The sequence below is a fragment of the Bombina bombina genome, chromosome 11 (genome assembly GCF_027579735.1).
Source record: "Bombina bombina isolate aBomBom1 chromosome 11, aBomBom1.pri, whole genome shotgun sequence".
Classification (NCBI taxonomy): Eukaryota; Metazoa; Chordata; class Amphibia; order Anura; family Bombinatoridae; genus Bombina; species Bombina bombina.
The window spans coordinates 30,538,697-30,561,286 of NC_069509.1; the positions used below are offsets into that span (position 1 = coordinate 30,538,697).

Sequence of the window (22,590 nt, forward strand, 5' to 3'; positions counted from 1 at the left end):
AAGAATGTGCCCTAATGGACAATGGAAGACAATGTGAAAGTCTCTTCAAACTTCTGCTCTATCTAAATCATAAAAGTTAGATTTTAACTTTAGTGTCCCTTTAAGAAGCAGATCCACTTTGTTACCCCCTATTCGTCACCTCAGAGGTGGCCGGGAAAAATGATCTCACTCGTTCAGGGTGATTTACAGGCTCTGCTCAATCCTCACACATGCGCAAAGTATGAGACTTCCCTGCTCCCCTAACCCAGCTCAGAGTGCGCACTATGCACTGAACCAGATGGGCGGTCAGGGGCTGTGTGACATTCAACAATGCAAGATGGGTTTTAACATTGAAGAAACTGGTTTCAGAAGCAGGGTGCGTTTTAAATAGCTTATCGGGGTCAAGTGAATAGAAGAGGGGATTTCTTTGTAATGACACAATGAGTCCACGGATCATCTAATTACTATTGGGAATATCACTCCTGCCCAGGAGGAGGCGGCAAAGAGCACTACAGCAAAGCTGTTAAATATCACCTCCCTTCCCTCCCACCCCAGTCATTCTCTTTGCCTACGTTAGAGCAAGGAAGTGGTAAAGTTAGGTGTTAGAAAAGATTCTTCAATCAAGAGTTTATTTTTTTTTATTTTTTTAGTAGTGCAAAATTGTGCTGCTTTGTTCTAGGGTGTAGCCGTAGTCCATATCAGTCTCTTCAGTAGAGCAGTGGTGGCTTTAGAGCAATGGGAACTTGTGGGACATAATTCTCACTGCGCCTCCCATATATTGATGCTGCCCTAACCCTGAGTAAAATTACTCAGTCAGGGTTCTCTTTTCACAGGTCCATGGGAGGGAGAGGACCTCTCAAACCTGGGAGCTGCCTTGCTGCCGGGCAGATGAGGTGGTAAGTGCTTACTTTATTTTCTGGGGGTAAGAGACTCAGAATAAGAAGGCATTTTATTATAAGGGACACATACAAGGGCTCAGGGGAGTTTTGGCTCTTGTGTAGGCACCTCGACTAAAAATATTATTAAGGCATGTTGGTGGTTCCATTCTCCCGGCGGTTTCACTTATTAAAAATATGCCGACCGGGAGAAGACTTTTGTGACGCCCAAGATGGGCAGATCTAGAGGAGGCGGCAATTGCGTTGCACGGCTTTTTCCTATACTTCATGTTAATCGGAAGGGGAAGCAGTGCAGCTTCTGTTTTTATAATACGCATTGCGCTTATCCTATGTGTGTTTGGAAACGGAGTTCAGTTTCTTTCATCTAACATCCCCGAGTTCGAGATCCGTTAAAGGGACAGTCTACACCAGAATTTTTATTGTTTTAAAAGATGGGTAATAAAGGGATTATCTATTTCCCAGTTTTTCATAACGAACACATTTATAATAATATACTTTTAACCTCTGTGATTATCTTGTATCTAAGCCTCTGCAAACTGCCCCTTTTTTCAGTTCTTTTGACAGACTTGCAGTCTAGCCAATCAGTGCCTGCTCCCAGATTACTTCACGTGCACAGTGTTATCTATATGAAATATGTGAAAAACTGTTAAAATGCAATCTAAAAGAGGTGGGCTTCAAGGTCTAAGAAATTAGCATATGAACGTCCTAGGTTAAGCTTTCAACTAAGAATACCAAGAGAACAAAGCAAAATTGGTGATAAAAGTAAATTGGAAAATTGTTTAAAATTACATGCTCTATCTGAATCATGAAAGTTTTCTTTTGGCTTTGACTGTCCCTTTAACTAGAAAATCGGCTCCTGCTTAGAAAAGACCTGTGTCATCAGGCAGGTAGGCACCTCAGCTAGGCTGCTGAGGTGTAGAAGTGATCTGCAGTATTGTTTAGGTTTACTGTCATTTCTGCAGATAAAAAAATTACCGTTTAAATTTTAAAGTGACTAACGTTTTTTATGCTTTAAATTTTGTTTTTGTTTTTATTTGATATTTGGACCCATTGTGAGTCAGAAATGACCAGGAAACTTTTCAAAATGTTACTTGTTCTTTATGTTTTGATGTCAATGTGGAACCACCAATCCCTTTCTGTTCCTCATGCATTGAGAGAACTTTAAATTACAGGGATAGACTTTTTTCTGAGACAACATTCTCCAAGGAGGATACTGTTCAGGAGTCTAATGACAATGTTCAATATATGCTGCAGCTTTCTCCTCAAGCATCCCAACTTGTATCGCCCACACATGCAGTGCCCTGCACTTCCTCTCTAACTCCCCCTGGAGTTACGTTGCAAGACATTGTTTCTCTCATGTCCTCTGCGGTTTCTGATGCATTATCTGCCTTTTCCATGTTGCAGGGGAAGCGCAAGCGGAAAAGTAGACATTCAGTAGGTGAGGTTACTGACGCAGTTGTTGCTATTTCGGATGTCCCCTCCCAGAAGCCTGAGAAGGATCCTTCGATAGAACATGAGGGTGAAATCTCAGACTCTGACAGTGTAATTCCTACTGCTGATACTGAAGTTGTATCCTTCAGGTTTAAGCTTGAGCACCTCCGTCTGTTACTTCAGGAGGTTTAGGTACGTTAGACGGCAGCGACACTATGATCGTAGTTAATCCGAAGAAATCCAGTAAGCTAAACAAATATTTTGAGGTACCTTCCTCGATAGAGGTTTTTCCCGGTACCAGACCGAGCTTCTGAGACCATTGATAAGGAGTGGGAGAGACCGGGTATCCCTTTTTCTCCATCTCCTATATTTAAAAAGATGTTTCCCATAGCCGACTGTCAAGGAGGCTTGGCAAACAGTCCCCAGGGTGGAAGGAGCCATTTCCACCCTGGCTAAGAGAACTACTATACCCATAGAGGATAGTTGTGCTTTTAAAGATCCTATGGACAAAAAATTAGAGGGGTTACTCAAAAAGATGTATGAACACCAAGGTTTACAATGGCAACCAGCTGTGTGCATTGCTACCGTCACTAGTGCGGCGGCATATTGGTTTGATGTGTTGTCTGATGCTATTAGGACAGACACTCCACTGGACAAGATCGAGGATAGGATAAAAGCTCTTAAGTTGGCCAATTCCTTTATTACGGATGCTTCCCTACAGGTTATCAAACTGGGAGCAAAGATTTCAGGTTTCTGTTCTAGCCCGCAGAGCCTTATGGTTAAAACCTTGGTCTGCGGATGTATCACCTAAATCTAAACTTTTAATGATTCCTTACAAAGGGAAGACCCTGTTTGGACCGGGCTTGACGGAAATAATCTCTGATATTACAGGAGGTAAGGGTCATCTCTTCCCTCAGGATAAGAGAAACAAGCAAAAGGGACGTCAGAGTAATTTTCGTTCTTTTCGAAATTTCAAGGGAAATCCTTCCACTTCCGCCTCCAAGCAGGAACAGTCTAAACCTTCCTGGAGACCCAATCAGTCATGGAATAAGGGAAAATGATCCAAGAAGCCTGCTGTTGAATCAAAGACAGTGTGAAGGACATACTGTAGGGGGCAGACTTTCCTTCTTCACTCAGGCTTGGGTTCGAGATGTTCAGGATCCCTGGGCAGTAGACAGTGTCCCAGGGATACAAACTAGAGTTCAAAAGTTTTCCTTCCAGAGGCAGGGTACTGCTTTCAAGATTATCTGTACATTGTGTACGGGACCTCTCGGACCTGGGAGTGATAGTTCCTGTTCCGATGCAGGAACAGTGTCTGGGATTTTATTCCAATCTGTCCGTGGTTCCCAAAAAAGAGGGAACCTTCAGACCAATTTCAGAGTACCATCCTTTAAGATGGAAACTATTTGTTCCATTCTCCTTTTGGTCCAAGAGGGTTAATTTATGACAACAGTGGATTTAAAGGACGTGTACCTGCATGTTCCCATTCACAGGGATCATCACAAGTTTCTAAGGTTTGCTTTTCTAGACAAACACTTCCAATTTGTGGCTCTTCCTTTCGATCTTGCCACAGCTCCCAGAATTTTCTCAAAGATTCTGAGATCTCTGTTGGCAGTGCTTCGATTACGGGGCATTGCAGTGGTGCCCTATCTGGACGACATCCTGGTCCAGGCACCATCCTTTCAACAAGCAAGGTCCCACACAGAAATGTTGTTATCCTTCCTGCGATCTCACGGGTGGAAGGTAAATTTGGAAAAGAGCTCATTAGTTCCAAATACAAGGGTAACTTTCTTGGGAACCATAATAGATTCCCTATCAATGAAGATTTTTCTGACAGAAGTCAGGAAATCAAAGATTTTCGATTCAGTCCGCTCCTCGGCCATCAGTGGCTCAGTGCATGGAGGTAATCGGGCTGATGGTGGCGGCAATGGACATCATCCCGTTCGCTTGTTTCCACCTTAGACCCCTGCAGTTAAACATGCTCAGTCAATGGAACGGAGATTATGCGGATTTGTCTCCACGAATACTACTGAAGCAGGAGACAAGGAATTCTCTTCAATGGCGGTTCTCTCAGGATCATCTCTCCCCGGGAACCTGCTTTCGCAGACACTTTTGGGTAATTGTGACAACAGACGCCAGCCTTCTAGGATGGGGAGCAGTCTGGGGCTCCCTAAAGGCTCAGGGAGTTTGGACTCAGAGTGCTCTGCCTATAAACATTCTGGAGCTGAGAGCGATCTTCAATGCTCTTCTGGCCTGGCCCCAGTTAGCCTCGGCCCAGTTTATCAGGTTCCAGTCAGACAACATAACTTCAGTGGCTTACATCAATCATCAGGGAGGAACGAGGAGTTCCTTAGCAATGACAGAGGTAGCCAAGATAATTTGGTGAGCGGAGACCCACTCATGCTGTCTGTCGGCAATCCACATCCCAGGGGTGGACAACTGGGAGGCAGACTTCCTAAGCAGACAGACCTTTCACCCAGGGAAGTGGGTACTCCATCCGGTAGTGTTTTCCAGCCCGATTCTCAAATGGGGTCAGCCGGAATTGGATCTCATGGCATCTCGACAGAATGCCAAGCTTCCGAGGTACGGATCGAGGTCAAGGGAACCTCAGGTGGTATTAAGACGCCCTTGGAATTTCAGTCTTGCATTAAGATTTCCTCCATTTGCTCTTCTTCCTCGAGTCATTGCTCGAATCAAGCAGGAGAGGACATAATCGATTCTCAATGCACCAGCTTGGCCCCGCAGGATTTGGTATGCAGACCTGGTGGAAATGTCATCTCTTCCACCTTGGAGTCTTCCGGTGAGGAAGGATCTTTTACTTCAAGGGCCCTTCCTTCATCCAAATCTAGTTTCTCTGAAGTTGATTGCGTGTAGATTGAACGCTTAATTTTATCCAAGCGGGGAGTTTCAGAGTCGGTCATTGAGACCATGATTCTGGATCGTAAACCTGTGACTAGAAGGATTTACCACAAGATATGGTGTAAATATCTATATTGGTGTGAATCCAAGGGCTTCTCTTGGAGCAGTTAGGATTCCTAGAATTCTGTCATTTCTAAAAGAAGGTTTAGAGAAAGGATTATCGGCTAGTTCCCTAAAGGGTCAAATTTCTGCCTTGTCTATTTTGTTACATAAACGTCTGGCGGATATTCCAGACGTGCAATCATTTTGTCAGGCCTTGGTCAGGATCAGGCCTGTGTTCAAACCAGTTACTCCTCCCTGGAGTCTTAATTTAGTTCTTAAAGTTCTTCAAGGGGCTCCGTTTGAGCCTATGCATTCCTTAGATATTAAGTTATCTTGGAAAGTTTTGTTTCTGGTTGCTATTTCATCTGCTCGTAGAGTGTCAGAGCTCTCAGCATTACAGTATGAGTCACCTTACCTCTTATTTTTCATTCGGATAAGGTAGTTTTTACGTACAAAGTTAGGGTTTCTCCCTAAAGTAGCTTCTGACCGGAACATAAATCAGGAGATTGTGGTTCCTTCAATGTGTCCTAATCCATCTTCTCAGAAGGAACGGCTTCTGCACAATTTAGACGTGGTACGTGCTCTAAAATTCTACTTACAGACGACTAATGATTTTCGTCAGTCTTCTGCTTTGTTTGTGGTTTTCTCGGGAAAACATAAGGGACAGAAAGCTACGGCTACTTCTCTTTCTTTTTGGCAGAAGAGTATTATACATTTTGCCTATGAAACTGCAGGACAGCAACCTCCAGAGAGAGTTACGGCTCATTGCACGAGGGCTGTTGCTTCCTCATGGGCATTCAAAAATGAAGCTTCTGTGGAACAGATTTGCAAGGCTGCAACTTGGTCCCCTCTTCACACTTTTTCAAAATTCTACAAATTTCACACTTTTGCCTCGGCTGAGGCCGCTTTTGGGAGAAAGGTTCTTCAAGCCGTGGTGCCTTCCGTTTAGGTTCCTTGTCTTGTCCCTCCCTTATCATCTGTGTACTTTAGCTTGGGTATTGATTCCCAATATTATTGAGGTTAAAAATTACACTTTATTGACATATATGCTAAACCAACGATACCTTAGGAAAGAATACTGCCAAGGATATTTAGAGAATGGGTATATTCACCTCCAAACTTCTAGTATACCTTATGGGTCAGTATAGACCTAATGATAATCAGACAAAATAAAAAGTACGTAGATGCTGTAGTAGGCTATTATTAGGGATGGGTATAATTACTACCACCACTTAATTCTGTATTCTATAGTCTCACCTACATAGCGTCTAAAATTAAAATGAGAAAGTAAGGGCTAGTAGACCTGGTATGCGTGTATAATCACCAATAGAACAGAAGGGTATAGACAATCCAGCAGTGATTATACACGCATACCAGGTCCACTAGCCCTTACTTTCTCATTTTAATTTTAGACGCTATGTAGGTGAGACTATAGAATACAGAATTAAGTGGTGGTAGTAATTATACCCATCCCTACGTACTTTTTATTTTGTCTGATTATCATTAGGTGTATACTGACCCATAAGGTATACTACAAGTTTAGAAGTTTGGAGGTGAATATACCCATTCTCTAAATACCCTTGGCAGTATTCTTTCCTAAGGTAACGTTGGTTTAGCATATATGTCCATAAAGTGTAATTTTTAACCTCAATAATGTTTGATTTATATAGTGTATAATTCTACACTTGACTTCAATGTCACAAATCCCCCTTTTTTTCCTAACCCCCATTAATTGATTCCCAATAGTAATTAGATGATCCGTGGACTCATGTCATTAAAAAAAAAAAAGAAAATTTATGCTTACCTGATAAATGTATTACTTTTTTGACACGATGAGTCCACGGCCTGCCCTGTTCTATAGACAGGTTGTTGGTTTGTTATAAACTTCAGACACCTCTGCACCTTGTTGCTTCCTTTCTCTCCTTTACTTCGGTCAAATGACTGGGGTGGGAAGGAAGGGAGGTGATATTTAACAGCTTTGCTGTGGTGTTCTTTGCCGCCTCCTGCTGGGCAGGAGTGATATTCCCAATAGTAATTAGATGATCCGTGGACTCAGAGTCAAAAAAGAAATAAATTTATCAGGTAAGCATACATTTTCTTTTGTTTACTGTCCCCTATAAAACCTAAGAACTAAAGGCCGTAGAGAAATTAAAATGGATCGAATATAGCAGTATCAATTGTATACTTCCCAAAGCTCACTGGTTAATAGGTGCTTCATGCAAACTCTCCTTAGCCGACAGGTACTACTTCCTGCAAACACTCCTTAGCCGACAGGTACTACTTCCTGCAAACACTCCTTAGCCGACAGGTACTACTTCCTGCAAACACTCCTTAGCCGACAGGTAATACTTCCTGCAAACACTCCTTAGCCGACAGGTAATACTTCCTGCAAACACTCCTTAGCCGACAGGTACTACTTCCTGCAAACACTCCCTAGCCGACAGGTACTACTTCCTGCAAACACTCCCTAGCCGACAGGTACTACTTCCTGCAAACACTCCTTAGCCGACAGGTACTACTTCCTGCAAACACTCCCTAGCCGACAGGTACTACTTCCTGCAAACACTCCCTAGCCGACAGGTACTACTTCCTGCAAACACTCCCTAGCCGACAGGTACTACTTCCTGCAAACACTCCTTAGCCGACAGGTACTACTTCCTGCAAACACTCCTTAGCCGACAGGTACTACTTCCTGCAAACTCTCATTAGCAGACAGGTACTACTTCCTGCAAACACTCCTTAGCCGACAGGTACTACTTCCTGCAAACACTCCCTAGCCGACAGGTACAACTTCCTGCAAACACTCCCTAGCCGACAGGTACTACTTCCTGCAAACACTCCCTAGCCGACAGGTACTACTTCCTGCAAACACTCCCTAGCCGACAGGTACTACTTCCTGCAAACACTCCCTAGCCGACAGGTACTACTTCCTGCAAACACTCCCTAGCCGACAGGTACAACTTCCTGCAAACACTCCCTAGCCGACAGGTACAACTTCCTGCAAACACTCCCTAGCCGACAGGTACTACTTCCTGCAAACACTCCCTAGCCGACAGGTACTACTTCCTGCAAACACTCCCTAGCCGACAGGTACTACTTCCTGCAAACACTCCTTAGCCTACAGGTACTACTTCCTGCAAACACTCCTTAGCCGACATGTACTACTTCCTGCAAACACTCCTTAGCCGACAGGTACTACTTCCTGCAAACACTCCTTAGCCGACAGGTACTACTTCCTGCAAACACTCCTTAGCCGACAGGTACTACTTCCTGCAAACACTCCTTAGCCGACAGGTACTACTTCCTGCAAACACTCCCTAGCCGACAGGTACTACTTCCTGCAAACACTCCCTAGCCGACAGGTACTACTTCCTGCAAACACTCCTTAGCTGACAGGTACTACTCCTGCAAACACTCCTTAGCCGACAGGTACTACTTCCTGCAAATTCTCATTAGCTGACAGGTACAACTTCCTGCAAATTCTCATTAGCAGACAGGTACTACTCCTGCAAACACTCCTTAGCCGACAGGTACTACTCCTGCAAATTCTCATTAGCAGACAGGTACTACTCCTGCAAATTCTCATTAGCAGACAGGTACTACTCCTGCAAACACTCCTTAGCCGACAGGTACTACTCCTGCAAATTCTCATTAGCTGACAGGTACAACTTCCTGCAAATTCTCATTAGCAGACAGGTAACATCTCCCACAGCTCTACTGGTGAAATGCTTCTAGTGAAAGTTATTAGTGTTTTTCTGTGGCATATACACATATCCTGTGAAGGCTGTGCACCAGTATTCCAACACCATGCAGTGGCTTATATGTCACAAATGATGTCTTTAGAAGCAACACACATTACCGTAAACTCTCTGAGCAAGCGTGTTTGAATACTGGTGCACAGGCCTTCATGGGATATGCTGCAGAAAATCAGTAATATCTTTTACTAAAAGCATTTTTGCTAATAAAAGTACATTGCATAAATGCTTATTTCAAACTGAATTGCACATTTCATTTTTGACCTTTGTATCCCTTTTTAACGCAACAACAAAAAAACATTTTGAAAATGGCCTTTTAAAAATAAAAAAAGTATTTCTCAAATAATACAGACTACCCCATACAGAGACATAATTCGACCTCATGGCACGCATCAGTACACAGTATCATGTGTATTACACAACGGTATCAGAATGTGCATAAGCTAACAGTGTCTATAGTTGTCCGTACAGCTGATTCACTAAATGATGAAGAGCCGAGTTTCAGTAAACCCACTACACAGAATAGCAAGTGAAACTGGAGGGGCTACTCAGGCTTTTAGTGAGTTTTGGCCAGTCAGCCAGACTGGGGCCCACGTATGGCTAGATTCACCAGAATCCCCATCCGCTCTAGTAAGGCAAATCTTTCCAATTTTCTATTTTATTCTATGAGGTCCTTTCAGTATAAAACAGACATAAGGGGTTTATGCCTAGAACACAGGAAGGCAAGGCACTGTCATATATAGTCCCACTGTCACAAACCACAGCTACTGTGTATAGTCACTTCTGGTACAACACTGGCACACAACTTGTGCCCATTGTCACTATATCACAATCACACAGCTCATGTACATTGTCAGACTGGGCCACAAAGCTCATGCGCGCCGCCACACAGCTCATGCACACTGAATCACACAGCTCATGCTACTGCTCATGCGCGCGGCCACACAGCTCATGCACAGTGTCACACAGCTCATGCACAGTGTCACATGCTTTCATACAGCTCGTGTACACCTTCCCACTGGGACACAAATCTCACGCACACTGAATCACACAATTCATGCACACTGTAACATGCTATAACACAGCTCATGCACACCATCACACTGGGTCTCACGCTATCAATCAGCTCATGCACACTGGATCACACAGCTCATGCACACTGAATCGCACAAATCATGCACTGTCACATGCTATCACACAGCTCATGCACACCATCACACTGGGCTACACGCTATCACACAACACACACTGACACTGGGTCACATGCTATCACGCAGCTGGTGTGCACACGATTACACATCTGTACCTCTCTTTTACAGGTGACTCTCTAAGCTATCATGCAGGACACATGTTCTCCACTTTTGACAAGGACCAAGATAACAGCGTGCAGAACTGTGCCAAGTACTGGGGTGGTGGGTTCTGGTACACTGAAGATGGCTGTGCCATGGCTGGGCTCAACGCCCACTACGTAACCCCAAAACAAAATCCTGTTCTCCATCCAACTTTCTCCTGGATTCCTTGGGTGGATTATCCAGAAGCACTGAAATCCAGTGAGATGAAGATGAGCAGGACCCAAACAAATAACTAATATTTGTGCTTCCTATAAGCCTTACTACTGCACCGGGGTTGTTCTATTAACTGGTGGGGTGAGCTCAGGCTGGAGGTATGAGGGTGGGCATTGGCTTTTTAATGGGCATTTATCAGGTATCCGTATAAACTAATCTATTCTGTATGATGCATCTGTACTGAAATAGTCAAGATGGCATCATGACTGTGTATAACCCAAGCATGTAATAAATAGCTTTCCTGCAGGTTTTGTTTTGTTGTACCTTACACAACAGGGAATGATGTGCACACAAAACCTGTACCAAATGTGTCACTTAATCCAATTACAATTTGTTTATTGATATTTGTACACATTGGATGATAATTGACAACACTTGCTTTCCCTTTATCCTCATGTAATTAGGATTCAGTGGTGAAAAGTCCCCAAGTTACTGCAAGAAATAAGAAAATTGAAGTAGGGATGAGATTCAGAAATACAAAAAGAAAAAAAAATGTTCCCCTTTTCCCATAAAATAAATGCTTTATAGAACAAAAAAGTAGAATTGAAAACCCTTATTACGGCTTTTAATCCAGGATTGTCACTGATTAGCATTCATTTGGAAATTTTGGCAGATAAATCATCAGGAATGATATCAAAAAAGTGGAAAGGAATTAAATATCCCCCCCCTCTAAATCCTGTAATGGATCATTTTGTTACGGCGTATGGTGGAGGACCTTTAAAGGCCCGCCGTTCTTCCCCGAGTCGTTGAGGCAAGGGCAGAAGTAGGGATATACGGTCTCGGGGAAGGAGGTGACAAAAGTGTAGATGTGGGACATGTCATCAGCATTGTAGAATGACAGCAGACCCCCCTCATAGTCCAGATATATTCCGACTCTCTGAGGCTTGCTCCTTAAGGTTAGAGTCCGGTACGGCACATCCAAAGCCTTGAACTCATGACCGTTCCTCAACCACAGGATCCAGAAGCCATTCTCAGGGGACAGAGTGATCCCCCCGCGCCTATTGACAGATTCCTTGGCCATGCCGAGGTTCCACTTAGTCTTGTTGCCGACCTCCACGGCCCAGTAATGTCGGCCAGACGTGAAGCCCTCTGTGCCCAAAACACAGCAGCAGTAGTCAAACCTGCGAGGATTTTCAGGCAATGGCTGCTTGGTGTCACTGTAACGAACGCTGGTTAAATCTTCAGACAGCACCAGGTTTAGATGAGCTGTGCTGGGATCCATTATTATATTGGGCAGCGCTGTCAGCAAAAGGGGAATATTATTAGAAAACTTAGCAGCTCACACAGCAAGTTATTGCAGAGCAGATAAGAGTTAAACCACCAATTATGTATCATGCAGAGAAAAAGAACCCAATATCAATAGTATTCAAGTGCTAAATATATGGGGTAAACTAACCCTACATGCCCCTGTAACAGACCTGAGATACATGCGCTCACCTGCCCCTCACTGTGTACTGTAACACAGCCCTGAGATACCATATAAGTATAAAATCACATACTATGGCTCCCTCACCAGTTCTGTGCTCACCTGGGTTAATATAAGATTTCATATCTTTCCAAGCTGTATATTGAACCAAGTCCTTGACTCCCCCATATCCAAAATCCCTGGGGGCCACCACATTCTGAGCTGGGAAGCCATTTCTGTAGCCTTCATAGCATCTGGCAGAGAGAAGAAACATTTTATTTATGATAGTTACAGAAGTCTCCCTATTAGCACAGGGGGACAAGACATTACGTAGCAACACAATCATCTCTCGCTGGCCTCACTCACAGCTTGCTAGCACACAGGAGGTTATACTTACATATCCATGCATGATTTTATGTCCTGTAAAGATAAACAAGGTAAATTAGTCAGCAGAAGTAGAATCATCGTCTCCCTCCCTCCCTGATAATCAGCTCTACTGAGCAGTGGTGTTATACAGAGGTTTCCTTCGGAGGCAGTACTGCCCTAATAAGGAGGTGACATTACAAATGGTGTTATACACAGGAATCCTCAAAAGGGGGACACTTTCCTAATGAAGTGTTCTGTAGAGATACCAGGAGGGGACAGTGCCCTTATAAGGGGTTAACATTACAGATGTGTTATTGATGTCCATCAAGACGGGACGCTGTCCTAACAAGGAGGTGTTCTACAAAGATACGAGAAAGGTACAGTGCCCTATCAAAAGGCAGTGATCTTACACAAGTGTTATATACAGCTACCAATCAGCAGGGGACAGTACCCTTATAAAGGGGTGACATTACAGATGTGTTATATACATATCTCTCTCAGCAGGGGACAGTGCCCTTATAAGTAGGTGACATTACGGAAGTGTTATATACAGATACCCATCAGCTGGGGACAGTACCCTTATATGGAGGTGACATTACGGATGTGTTATATACAGATACCCATCAGCAGGGGACAGTACCCTTATAAAGGGGTGACATTACAGATGTGTTATATACAGATATCTCTCAGCTGGGGACAGTACCCTTATATGGAGGTGACATTATGTGTTATACAGACATCTCAGCAGGGGCAGCACCCTTATAAAGGGGTGACATTACAGATGTGTTACTGTATATACAGATCTCTCAGCAGGGGCAGTGCCGTTATAAAGGGGTGACATTACAGATGTGTTATATACAGATATCCCTCTGCAGGGGACAGTGCCCTTATAAAAGGGGTGACATTACTGATGTGTTATATGCAGATACAGATACCCATAAGCATCGGGCAGTGCTGATAAAAAGGGGTGACATAATGGATGTGTTATATACAGATACCCATCAGCTGGGGACAGCACCCTTATAAGGAGGTGACATAGATGTGTTATATACTGATACCCATCAGCTGGGGACAGGTCCCTTATAAGGAGGTGACATTATGGATGTGTTATATACAGATATCTCTCAGCTGGGGACAGGTCCCTTATAAGGAGGTGACATTATGGATGTGTTATATACAGATATCTCTCAGCTGGGGACAGGTCCCTTATAAGGAGGTGACATTATGGATGTGTTATATACAGATATCTCTCAGCTGGGGACAGTACCCTTATAAGGAGGTGACATAGATGTGTTATATACTGATACCCATCAGCTGGGGACAGGTCCCTTATAAGGAGGTGACATTATGGATGTGTTATATACAGATATCTCTCAGCTGGGGACAGTACCCTTATAAGGAGGTGACATTACTTATGTGTTATATACAAATACCCATCAGCAGGGAACAGTGCACCTATGAGGGGTGACATTACAGATGTGTTATACAGATCTCTCAGCAGGGGACAGTGCACTTATGTGTTATATACAGATACCCATCAGCTGGGGAAAGCGCTCTTATAAGGTGACATTACGAATGTGTTATATACAGACATCTCTCAGCAGGGGACCGTACAAATGTGTTATATACAGATACCCATCAGCAGGGGACAGTGCACTTATAAGGAGGTGACATTATAGATGTGTTATATACATATCTCTAAGCAGGGGACAGTGCACTTATAAAGGGGTGACATTTTAGATGTGTTATATACAGATCTCACTCAGCAGGGGACAGTGCACTTATAAAGGGGTGACATTACGGAAGTGTTATACACAGATCTCTAAGCAGGGGACAGTGCACTTATAAAGGGGTGACATTATAGATGTGTTATATACAGATCTCTCAGCAGGGGACAGTGCACTTATAAGGAGGTGACATTACGGATGTGTTATACAGATCTCTCAGCAGGGGACAGTGCACTTATAAGGAGGTGACATTACGGATGTGTTATACAGATCTCTCAGCAGGGGACAGTGCACTTATAAGGAGGTGACATTACGGATGTGTTATACAGATCTCTCAGCAGGGGACAGTGCACTTATAAAGGGGTGACATTATAGATGTGTTATATACAGATCTCTCAGCAGGGGACAGTGCACTTATAAAGGGTGACATTTTAGATGTGTTATATACAGATCTCACTCAGCAGGGGACAGTGCACTTATAAGGAGGTGACATTACGAATGTGTTATATACAGATACCCATCAGCAGGGGACAGTGCACTTATAAAGGGGTGACATTACGGAAGTGTTATACACAGATCTCTCAGCAGGGGACAGTGCACTTATAAGGAGGTGACATTACGGAAGTGTTATATACAGATCTCTAAGCAGGGGACAGTGCACTTATAAAGGGTGACATTTTAGATGTGTTATATACAGATCTCACTCAGCAGGGGACAGTGCACTTATAAGGAGGTGACATTACAGATGTGTTATATACAGATCTCTCTCAGCAGGGGACAGTGCACTTATAAGGAGGTGACATTACAGATGTGTTATATACAGATCTCTCTCAGCAGGGGACAGTGCACTTATAAGGAGGTGACATTACGGATGTGTTATATACAGATCTCTCTCAGCAGGGGACAGTGCACTTATAAGGAGGTGACATTACAGATGTGTTATATACAGATCTCTCTCAGCAGGGGACAGTGCACTTATAAGGAGGTGACATTACAGATGTGTTATATACAGATCTCTCTCAGCAGGGGACAGTGCACTTATAAGGAGGTGACATTACAGATGTGTTATATACAGATCTCTCTCAGCATGGGACAGTGCACTTATAAAGGGGTGACATTACGGATGTGTTATATACAGATACCCATCAGCTGGGGAAAGCTCTCTTATAAGGAGTTGACATTACAGATGTGTTATATACAGACATCTCTCAGCAGGGGACAGTGCACTTATAAGGAGGTGACATTATAGGTGTTATATACAGACATCTCTCAGCAGGGGACAGTGCACTTATAAGGAGGTGACATTACAGATGTGTTATATGCAGATCTCTCTCAGCAGGGGACAGTGCACTTATGAGGTGACATTACAGATGTGTTATATACAGATCTCTCAGCAGGGGACAGTGCACTTATAAAGGGGTGACATTATAGATGTGTTATATACAGATCTCTCTCAGCAGGGGACAGTGCACTTATAAAGGGGTGACATTACGGAAGTGTTATATACAGATATGCCTAAGCAGCGCCACTCACGGTGAGGAAGGAGATGGAGTCCTGCTCATACAGCCGGGGCTGGGTGCTGCTAATGGTTTGCAGGATACCCTGACAGTTCTGCTTGATCTTATTCAGACTCTCTTCCATCTCGGCCAGGATCAGATCTCCCTCCTGTTGTAACTCCCGCAGCAGGCGCTCCTCGCGCTCACGCAGGAACTGGTGCAGCTTCTCAAACTCCATACTGACATGATGCTTGGTGCTCAGCAGGTTGCCCTGGAAGTGCAAAGGGCACATGATCAGCACATAAATAAGTTCACAATGGAGATACATTTATGGCTAGGAGAGATCTTTTATTGTCTAATAAACGTATTACATGGTTTGGATAAATCGGCTTCTCTGCTCATCAGTCTTGATCATTTAGCAGCCTGGGAAATACTTTCAAATCAACAAATTACAGAGAAAAATGTATCAACTGTAATTCTACCACCATTATTAAAGGGACAGTCTAGTCAAAATTTAAAAAACTTTCATGATTCAGATAGGAGCATGCAATTTTAAACACCTTTTAAGAATGTACGCTTAGGAGCAAGCCCATTTTTAGTTCAGCACCTGGGTAGCGCTTGCTGATTGGTGTCTAAATACAGTATAGCCAATCAGCATGCGCTACCCAGATGCTGAACCAAAAATGGGCCGGCTCCTAAGCTTAAATTCCAGCTTTATTTTTAAATAAAGATACCAAAAGAGCAAAGAAAAATTGATAATACGAGTAAATTTCAAAGTTGCTTAAAACTGCTGCTTTAGCTGAATCATGAGTTTACATTTTACCAGACTGTCCCTTTAAAGAGACAATAAACCCAATTTTTTTGTTTCATGATTTAGATAGAAATTACGATTTTACAACTTTCCAACAGACTTGTCTAATTTGCTTTGTTCATTTGGTATCCTTTGTTAAAAAGCATATCTAGGTAGGCTCAGCAGCAGTAATGCACTAATGGGAGCTAGCAGCTGATTGGATGTCTCCCATATGTGCCTCGTCGTTGTCTCTCCCGGTGTTTTTAGCTAGCTCCCAGTAGTTCAGTGCTGCTCATTCAACAAAGGATACCTAGAGATTGAAGCAAATTTGATAATAGTAGTAAATTAGAACATTGTTTAAAAGTGTATGTTCTGTCTGAACCATGAAAGAAAATGTTTGGGTTTCATGTTCCTTTTAAGTCACATTAAACCCAATATGTTTCTATCATAATTTAGATGAAATGTTATCCGGCATAATGCCAACTGGCCCGCACGGCTATTGGCTAAGAGTACCTCAGTGCAAAATAGCGTTCTGCCATGGGCGGCCTGAGGCGCTAAGTGCGGTGAACGCTGCAAACAAATAAAGGAACTTTTAGCATGAAGTATTTTATAATTCATCATGACTGAAAGTCTCCTTTATTTGTTCCACTGGTAAATCCTAGCGTTTCACAAACACTATCACACTTTAAAAGGGACAGTAAAGTCAAAACTAAACTCTCATGATTCAGATAGGGCAGCAATTTTAAACAACTTTCCAATTTACTTTTATCATCAAATTTGCTTTGTTCCCTTGATGGTATTTTTGAAAAGCTAAACGTAGGGAGGCTCAATCTGATTTCGAAAACCCGCTGAAAACCGCCTCTTAGTTCAGAGCATTTTGAAAGTTTTTCAGTTAGACAGTACAAGTTCATGCGGGTCATATAGATAGCATTTGTGCTCACTCCCGTGGAGTTATTTAGGAGTCTGCAATGATTGGCTAAACTGCAAGTCTGTCAAAAGCACTGAGAGAAGGGGCAGTCGGCAGAGGCTTAGATACAAGGTAATCACAGAGGTAAAAAATATATTTACATAACTGTGTTGGTTATGCAAAACTGGGGAATGGGTAATAAAGGGATTAACTATCTTTTTAAACAATAAGAATTATGATGTAGACTGTCCCTTTAACATTGGTATATATTGTGGAGACACTGCTGCCATCTAGTGGTCAAAGGCATTTGTGCAAACCTGCTGCTATACAGAGCTCTAGACACATGCTACCTACCTAGGTATGCTCTTCAATAAAAAAAAAATACCATGAGACAGAAGTATAATCAAAAATAGAACTAAACTGAAAGCATTTTTTAAATTAAAACCCAAAATGTTTGATTCAGATAGAGGATACATAATAAAGCCATTTATTTATGATTCAGCAATGCAATATTAAACAATTCTCAAATTGACTTCTTTAATTTAAATTTGATTTGTTCCCTTGGTATTCTTTATTGAAAAGCATACCTAGGTAGCTTCAGGTGCAGCAATGCACTACTGGGAGCTAGCTGAACATATATGCCTCGTCACCCACTTACATTCAGTTAGCTTCCAGTTGTGCAGTGCTGCTCCTTCAACAGAGGATACAAAGAGAATGATGCAAATTTGATAATAGAATTGTAAAACTCTATGGTCTAGCTAAACCATAAAAGAAAAACAAATGTGAGTTATTTGACCGTTTGTCAGAGACAATATACAGAACTTTAAAGACATGAGATTTATAAAGTATAGGATCCGAAAAGTATAATCTTAGTTGCCAAACAGATTTGTGGGATCGATGATTTCAAGTTTCAGGGTGTGAGGCATAGTAGAAAATCATAGCTAAACAGGGAGAATATTGGATTTATACTTCACAGACCAGTCCACCCTCAATATAGAAAGGGGGGGTCATTTTGTGTTTAAATTTGACTTTTTCCCCACCTGCACTGAATTGATAATTAGGTAGATCAAGAATTTGATTGGTTTAAGTCAGTGTATTTTGTGGCTATTTTCAGGTCAAATTTCCAACTGTTTAAAGGGACATTAAAGTCAATTAAACGTGCATGATTCAAATAGAAAGTCTCTTAAAACGTCTGCTCTAATAACTTCCAGAATTAATTGTTGCTTAGTCTTTGTTTACACAATTTCTGACGCACCAGCTACTACTAAGGGCTAGATTTGTTAAAGCCCTACGGCTGCAAGTTCTCACAAGAGCTTGCTCGCCGTAATTTATCAAGCAGCGGTCACCAGACCGCCGCTTCCCTAACCTCTTCGCCACCTCTAAGGTGGCGAAATTCAATCTCCTCAGTCTAGTCAGACCGAGGAGATTGACAGCTCCTCCCCGCGCTTGATTGGCTGTGTGCGGGCAGGGGGCAGGATTGCACGCAAGCGCAAAATTGCGTTCGTGTGTAATGGCGAATACCTGCGGGTAATTTCGCCCCGCCACAGGCGAGCTGAGGCGTACAGGGGCACGTATACGCGCCCCTGTCCGCCTCAGCTTTAATAAATCTGGCCCTAAGCACGTACACAAGTTCAGTGTATACGTACACTAATCTGTCACATGGCTGTCACATGATACAAGGGGGCTGGGAAATAAGAGGGGGGGTCTGCTTATTTGAAATTCAGAATAAGGGCTATTGCATAGTCTTTTTATTATGTACTTGTTAATAAAGTAATTATATTGTATTTTATGGTCCTTTAATCCCTACAAAACAGAACACAGTCAGTGATTGGTGGCTGCCACTTCTGATTGGCTCACAGATCTTGTCCTGCAAGGCATGTGGCTCCTGAGCACTGCTTTTTTATGGGTTTTTACGACTTTGGGGAGGTTATCTAGTGTATGTAATGCATAAATGAAATACGCTAAACCCTAAGGGGTCGATTTATCATGCTGCGGTGGACATGTGCGTATATATGCGCCCCTGTCCCCCGCAGCTTGCCTTTGGCAGGCTGAATTCTGCTGCCAGAATTCAGCATTGCACAAGACACAATTCTGCGCTCTTGTGCAACATCGCCCCCCAGCCCACGCGCGGGCAGGAGCTGTCAATCTCCCTGGTCGGACGCGACTGTGAAGATTGAAATTCGCCACATTAGAGGTGGCGAAAGGTTAGGAAAGCAGCGGTCTGATGACCGCTACTTGTTAAATATGGACAACAGGTTCTCTCGTAGGGGGATCAAAAGACTTGCAAAGCCTTTGATAAATTGACCCCAAAGGGTAGGCAAACTGTGGCCTGTTTTTGAACAGCACACAAGTTAAGAATGTTTTTTTACCTTTTTTAACTGTAATTGGCATAGGGACACTAGCTTGTCTAACACACTGGTGTTGAACTTAGGCAACAGCAATAAAGTGAGCAGCACATGGGGCTAGATTTATTATAGCTGAGGCGTACAGGGGCGCGTATACGCGCCCCTGTACGCCTCAGCTCGCCTGTGGCGGGGCGAAATTACCTGCAGGTATTTGGCATTACACACGAGCACAATTTTGCGCTCGCATGCAATCCAGCCAATCACGCGCGGGCAGGAGCTGCCAATCTCCTCGGTCGGACTCGACAGAGGAGATTGAATTTTGCCAGTTTAGAGGTGGCGAAGAGTTTAGGGAAGCAGCGGTCTGGTGACCACTGCTTGATAAATTACGGCGAGCAAGTTCTTGTGAGAACTTGCTGCCGTAGGGGCTTGATAAATCTAGCCCATGGTCTTACCAAATTGTGCCTTGCTTGTGCTTTTAGTTAATCATTTTCAAAAAGGGACATTAAACACTAATCAGTGATTTGCAACCTTTTTTTATTGCAGTGGCACATTTTTTACATTAAAAAATCCTGTGGCACACCACCATCCCAAAATTTTACAAAATCACACATTGTAGCCTAATACAGGATATATATATATATATATATATATATATATATATATATATATATATATATATATATATATATATATATATATATATATATATATATATATATATATAAAGTCCTAGATAGGATAGCACAATCTTACTGAAGTAATGCCACGGTGCTCTGCTACAAACATAACAATCTTCTCCAAAAAGCAGGCAACTCACTGGTCTTTGTAGTAAAACTTAGAATTTATTATGTCAGTTTAAAAAACAAACGTTTCGGCACTGCATTGTGCCTTTGTCAATGTTATACAGAAAAGTACAAGGACAGAGTGCACCCTAGTACCCCGGATCAGTGAACAAACATTTAAAAACAACCCCCTTAAATAGAAGGAGACAACATTACCCCACTACGACTTTGCCGCCAAAGCATTTGCATGTTCATCCAATTAGCTAGACGATACGTCACGCTGGCACGCTAGCCGTGCCTAGCGTGATGACGCATAGCACGGCGTTGTTATGACAACGTCCCAAGCGTTGCATCAGTATACAAGTCAAATAATAGGAGATCACCAGGAGACAGTCTGCGCATGTTCAGAACCAACCGTATTCATGAAGCGCATCGGTTGCTCTAGGCAACCAGTGTAAACCTGTCAACCTGGCGGATGAAAACCGCTCTAGGTGTCTCATATTATGTGGCTAAGGCGGGTACTCAAGGAATATTAGATCTTATCAGCCTAGCAAATCGCACAACTCACATGTCTCCTGGTGATCTCCTATTATTTGACTTGTATACTGATGCAACGCTTGGGACGTTGTCATAACAACGCCGTGCTATGCGTCATCACGCTAGGCACGGCTAGCGTGCCAGCGTGACGTATCGTCTAGCTAATTGGATGAACATGCAAATGCTTTGGCGGCAAAGTCGTAGTGGGGTAATGTTGTCTCCTTCTATTTAAGGGGGTTGTTTTTAAATGTTTGTTCACTGATCCGGGGTACTAGGGTGCACTCTGTCCTTGTACTTTTCTGTATAACATTGACAAAGGCACAATGCAGTGCCGAAACGTTTGTTTTTTAAACTGACATAATAAATTCTAAGTTTTACTACAAAGACCAGTGAGTTGCCTGCTTTTTGGAGAAGATTGTTATGTTTGTAGCAGAGCACCGTGGCATTACTTCAGTAAGATTGTGCTATCCTATCTAGGACTTTGTGTTTTGGCCTTATGGCTTTTGGGATTAGCACTCCGCTGTGATATTACACACGAACTGTGGACTTGGCTGTGTACAGTGTTGCATCTACTCAGGATCATTTTACACATTTGCTCTATTGGTTTTAAGTTTTCAACATATCCCCACTTTTGTCTTTTTATTGTGATGGCGGAGGCTGCAGCTATTACGGATACAGCATACAATGAGGAGGACTTCAATACAGATCCCCTAGCATTCACTGACGATGATGCAGACAGGATTCTGGTCTCAGATGAAACTTGTGAGCTGGGAGGTGAGACACCTATTAATATATACCACAAATTACTCAATTTGCGCAGGAAGGAGGTTGACTATCACTTACATGCAGTGTTCTTATCAGGCTATTTTAGGAAGAAATTTATACCCAGGGGGTTCAGGGTGAAAAACATACCTACCCTTGGGAGACAAAATGTGGAGTTCTGCAAAAGATGGTGTTCAATTTTGAACAAATGTTCATATGACCTCATTCTCTTAGTTATAGAGGAGGTCACCAGACTAGAGGTCAAGATTAAATCTGAATTGGACACCATAAAGACGCAGAGTCTCCACATTTTAAACAGTGACACTAGCCAGGACTGGGTCAACAAATTAGATGGTTTGGTTAATAAATACCGTAATGATTTAATTGCTTTCAAAAATAAAAAGGTTAATAGTGTGGAAAATGACTACAGGGAAAGGCGGGTGTACAAGTGGTTATATGGCAAAGATGAAGTGCCGTTCAGACGTCGCAGAAATTACAGATCCAAGAATACCTTAAGTATTGTGGACAGTAGCGGAGGGGATTCCTCTGAAAGTGAAACAACTAAAGATAATGAAGGGCCCACTGAGAATAGCCAACAACCTTTTTTAGGGGTAGCTACAAGGTCCACCCTAAAACCTCCAATACAACATATGGCGAAAAAAGGCCAAGGAAATTCAAGACCCGTAGGGGAGGTCACAAATGCAAAGCAAAAACAAGTGAGAAAGAAATAGATATTGTTTTTAATCTCAGCAGTAGACCACTCAGTGTGGCTGAGATTTCGTTATTGAATCATGGCTTATCCTTTGTCCCAACTCCCCACACTGATCCTTTTGAGAGATTGGTCGATATCCATAGGTTTCAACGACAACTCAAGCTGAAGGACCAC

At 42.9% G+C, this 22,590-nt stretch overlaps 2 protein-coding genes across 3 annotated transcripts in view; one reads left to right on the forward strand and one right to left on the reverse strand.

Annotated features, from left to right (window-relative positions):
- The window catches only part of LOC128641622 (microfibril-associated glycoprotein 4), a 47,527-nt gene extending 36,694 nt beyond the window's left edge, over window positions 1–10,833 (forward strand). Inside the window, exon 6 of the mRNA XM_053694160.1 lies at window positions 10,342–10,833. Coding sequence (XP_053550135.1) covers window positions 10,342–10,610 — 269 coding nt within the window. The 3' untranslated portion in view covers window positions 10,611–10,833. The remainder of the gene's footprint in view (window positions 1–10,341) is intronic.
- A 65-nt stretch (window positions 10,834–10,898) lies between these two features.
- Window positions 10,899–22,590, reverse strand: part of LOC128642236 (zinc-binding protein A33) — a 26,124-nt gene continuing 14,432 nt past the window's right edge. For both annotated transcript variants that reach the window (XM_053694935.1, XM_053694934.1), the window contains exons 4-7: window positions 15,619–15,852; window positions 12,390–12,412; window positions 12,116–12,246; window positions 10,899–11,826 (exon numbers count right to left, since the gene is read on the reverse strand). In XM_053694935.1, the coding sequence (XP_053550910.1) occupies window positions 11,282–11,826; window positions 12,116–12,246; window positions 12,390–12,412; window positions 15,619–15,852 (933 nt within the window). In that variant the 3' untranslated portion in view covers window positions 10,899–11,281. The remainder of the gene's footprint in view (window positions 11,827–12,115; window positions 12,247–12,389; window positions 12,413–15,618; window positions 15,853–22,590) is intronic.